The 4214-nt window shown below is 47.1% G+C and overlaps 1 protein-coding gene across 1 annotated transcript; it reads right to left on the reverse strand.

Moving 5' to 3' along the window:
- Positions 1-1252: 1252 nt before the first annotated feature.
- On the reverse strand, positions 1253-3455 carry LOC121047238 (tigger transposable element-derived protein 6). The gene has a single exon (XM_040502344.2). It carries the CDS (start codon positions 2937-2939, stop codon positions 1413-1415), a length of 1527 nt encoding a protein of 508 aa, XP_040358278.1. The 5' UTR covers positions 2940-3455; the 3' UTR covers positions 1253-1412.
- Positions 3456-4214: the final 759 nt, after the last annotated feature.

The following is a 4214-nucleotide window of genomic DNA, read 5'->3' on the forward strand; positions in this document are numbered from 1 at the left end:
TTGGTAAAATGTAAAACCTAAAGTTTTTTAAAGGACCAATACAGAACAATTTTGTAAGCGTGCCACTTTTATCTAATCCTTGGTAATTCGGATGCAGTAATGTTTTGTAAATTTGGACACCCTTACAATGGGTACAGGGTTCTCCCCAGAAATGTTTGAGATGTGGTTATCTGATCATTTTCAAGGGGGGGGGGGGGGGGGGGCAGTTGATGTGTGTAACAACTTTTGGTCTTCTTTCACCAATGCAGCAATGATTTTTTTTTTCGCAGAGATTTGTATTTATGCTTTATGCCATGGCCATCTGACTAATATGACGATCAGGGGCATTGTATAGTTGCTAGATCGGTGACAACTCGTCCACCGTTAATAAAATATTGAGGTGGATGATACATTGTGGGGAAGGGCGATCTGCTCGACAGGCAGGCAGCAAAACCACTGCTACCTGCCATGGGCAAACGTGATTGGATACCCTGCTATAAATTGGCATTTTCTGGGATGAATTAGGCAATTACATGCATTTAAGTCTCGTTATAATGGAGAGCTTGCATCATTAACGCTTTTTGGGGTACAAATGTGTGTATGCACACAAGAGATCACTGCACCTGATTACCAGGCATAATGTATTTCAGGTTTTTAGGTTTAATCAATGAACTGAACGGTATTGCTTAAGGGGGGAGGCTGGTCTTTAACTTTTTGTTTTTTTATTTTTCATTTATCGTGCTGAAATTTAGTATAGTGATGTATTTCTCAGTGGTGATTTCAAATATGCAATTAGTTTTCAGATAGCTTTACTAGATCTTGAGTTGCCAATAAATTTGTCATTTTAATTAGGTCCTCTTTACGGGTCATTAGCATAAATTTTTTTAGAATATATCAAAAATGTTTATAAAATTGCATTCACCGAGACATGTTTTGTGCAGTGATGCTGTTTTTGCTGCTTTATATATACAATAATTTTAATTAATTAGTCTCAAAAAGATATAGCTTCCCGTTTTATGCAACTTGATTGCAAATGTTTTTTACCGATGAAATATCACGAAATCAGTGTTAAAATAGCATCACCGCACAAAACATATCTTGGTGAATGCAATTCTATAAAAATTTCTGATATATTTTGACTAATTTTATGGTAACGACCCGTAAGGAGGACCTAATTAAAATTACAAATTTATAAATAACTCAAGATCTAGTAGAGCTATCTCAAAACAAATTGCATATTTGAAATCACCACAGAGAAATACATCAGTATACAGTAGAACCTCGTTGATACGTTTTTCAGGGGACCGCGGAAAAAAAGCGTATCAACCGGGAAAGCGCAGCAACCGATAACGCACTTAAAGGCACTCTATATAAGATAGAAAGCAGCTCTTATGCAACGGTTTATTTTATGCACTCACCGAACCCTTTTGGACTCAAACACGTTCACAAAAGCGCGTAATATCCACCTGCCGCTTCGAATTAATGGTATGCAGTAAAAGTCGTTTCTCCAGAAGCCGCAGTCCCCTCTCACTCTCCGCGCAGTCATGAACGTTTACGTAGCGGCGCAAGGTGTCCAACGCAGCGATCGCGTCCGCAAACGTGGGTGCAGCGTCACCGTTCGTTTTTTGCTCGTCTTCTTCATCACTTTCTTCGTTGTCGGCAGTAGTGAGGTCGGCCACAATGTCCGCTATGCTCTGCGGTTCAGAGGTAACGACGTTGTCGTCAAGCGACGCATATTCGCAGTAGGTAATGGGAGCTCCCATTTTTGCCATAGCATCTTCCATTTCTTGAGAATCATCGGCATCTTCGTCAGCGTTGTTTTTTGTTAACGCTTGTACTTGCCCCGCGCGTTGAAACCCGCACTTGCGGAAGCAGTGCTGCACAGTGGTAGCAGAGACGGTGTCCCACGCTGTAGCGAGAAAGTGCATCGCATCTAGGATGGAGAGCTTGGTCGGAGCGTCACCTCGTTCCACCATGGCAAGCGATCGCCGGACAATCCACTTCCGGTAGAAGTGCTTGACATTTTTTATTATGCCCGCGTCGAGCGGCTGGAGGTGACTCGTGGCATTCGGAGGAAGATACTCCACCCGGACGTTCCTGAGAAACGACAACTCCTTTGGGTGGGCTGGACAGTTGTCGATGAACAGGAGTGCCTTTCTGTTTTGCGACCCCATTCGTGAGTCAAGGTATCGCAGAAACTCCTCGAAAAGAGCACTTGTCATCCATGCACGAGTGTTATTTCGGTAGTGGCAGGGCATCCGACGAAGGTTCTTTAAACATCGCGGGTTACGGAACTTCCCGATCACCCACGGTTTCATCATTTCTGACCCGTCCTCATTGCAACACAGTAGAACAGTAAGCCGTTCCTTGCTACTCTTTCCTCCGTGGCAGGCTTCACCTTTCAGGCTCAATGACTTCGTCGGCTGCACATTGAAGAAAAGACCAGCTTCGTCGGCGTTGAAAACGTCACGTGGGTGGTACTCGGCGATGATCGAAGGCAGCGATGACTTAAATGCTTCCACGCAGATTGGATCAACGCTGGCAGCTTCACCGCTCACCGCGCGGTACGAAATACCGTGACGCTTTCTGAAGCGGTCGACCCACCCGTTGGAACACGTAAAGTCCGCGATATCCAAACGATCAGCAATCTCTTGCGCCTTCTCTCGCAGAATGCCTCCGTCGATGTTGACACAAGATGCCCGGGCTTGTTTGAACCATACCAACAGGGCCTCCTCTAACTTTGCGTGTTTTGCACCCCGAGCCTGTTTAAAGCCTGGTTGGTAGAAAGGAGCCTTCGCCTCGATCTCCTTTCGTCTCGCGACGATACTGTTTAAAGTTGACGGCGCGAGTCCCAGCTCTCTTGCGACCTCAGACCTCTTCCGGCTGGGATTTCGATCCACCGTGCGAAGTATGTCAAACTTCTCTTTAAAAGAGAGTGCTTTTCTCTTTCGGGATGTCATGGCCGTCGTCAACGCGCACGCACTCAGAAACGGCACTGTTCACGCAGTCGAGCTGTCGAGCGGAACAGAAACTGGAAGTGCAGCCGTCGCGGCGTGCGTGCGGCGCGTAAACAACTCGCGCCGGAGAGAGAGGACAGATGAAAAGAAAGAGCAAGAGAGAACGAGCGTTTTCGCAGAGCTCAGCAAAGCGGCAAAGCCCAGTGAGGAGACCGGGAAAGAGGGGGAAAGGAGTAAAGGGAAGGAGGGCGCCCGCGTGCCGCGCGGCCGCGCGATGCGCGCTGCGTGGTTCGGCTGTCCGGCTCTGCTTCGCTTCGCTTCGAAGCCGGCGTGGCACCTTGGCGCACGGCGCGCCGAGGCGCCGCGATTCCGGCACTTTTGGACGTAACAACCGGGAAAGCAAACGTAACAGGCAGGAAACTAATACATGTATCTCTATGGAAGTAAAACGGGACCGGCGTTTTTGAACGCAACGGACAGGAAAACGTATCAACCAAGAACGTATCAACGAGGTTCTACTGTACTAAATTCCAGCACGATAAATGAGAAATAAAAAAACAAAAGTTAAAGACCAGCCTCCCCCCTTAAATAATGGAACATATGTGTAAACAAATATTGATATTACCTGCAAGCATTCCAGCCATAGGAAATGCTTGGGACTTCGGGACAAAATTGATGGACACTGTGTAATGCCTCAAGGGGGGACATCTGACCAACGTCCTTCAGGAGCCGCTTGTCCTCAGGTTTTTTTTAAGGTGGTCATAAGCCTGAAAGTCTAGAGATAGGACATGATTTTGAATGGGCTCTTTCAGGGTGGTGAACAAAAAACCACTGGGATCCATTCGCATTTTGAGCTCTCTGGTATCTCATTGTGCAGACACCTGGGATAGCTCCCGCCATGGCCCGCGTGTTTGTTGATGGCAGGAGTCTGGAGACTGAGCCACACGTCGACGGTCAGTTTCCTGTACAATTGAAAACGAGCGTGTGGGTTAATAGATACAAAACTTGAAAGTATAAAACGGAGAGGACGAGGACGGGAACAGGACAGGACGGGAACAGGGAACAGACGTCCTGTTCCCGTCCTCGTCCTCTCTGTAGTTTCCTGTAGTTTCCCTGTAGTTTCCTGTAGCCTGCCCTATTTTGGCCGAACAGTGGAGGTGGTTGGTGGTTGCCTGCACCCGCACGTGAAGTTCTTGGCAGCTGGCTCCTTTGCTTGCTGCCGCCTTCTTTTTCTTCACACCCAAAAATTAAAAAGCCACTTCATGGCTTTTCACTTTA

The sequence above is a fragment of the Ixodes scapularis genome, unplaced genomic scaffold, assembly GCF_016920785.2.
Source record: "Ixodes scapularis isolate PalLabHiFi unplaced genomic scaffold, ASM1692078v2 ptg000324l_1___fragment_1__unscaffolded, whole genome shotgun sequence".
Lineage (NCBI taxonomy): Eukaryota > Metazoa > Arthropoda > Arachnida > Ixodida > Ixodidae > Ixodes > Ixodes scapularis.

Bases quoted from the DNA above. Each gene is read 5' to 3' on its own strand.
- LOC121047238 (XM_040502344.2), bottom strand. From the start codon at position 2,939: ATGACATCCCGAAAGAGAAAAGCACTCTCTTTTAAAGAGAAGTTTGAC.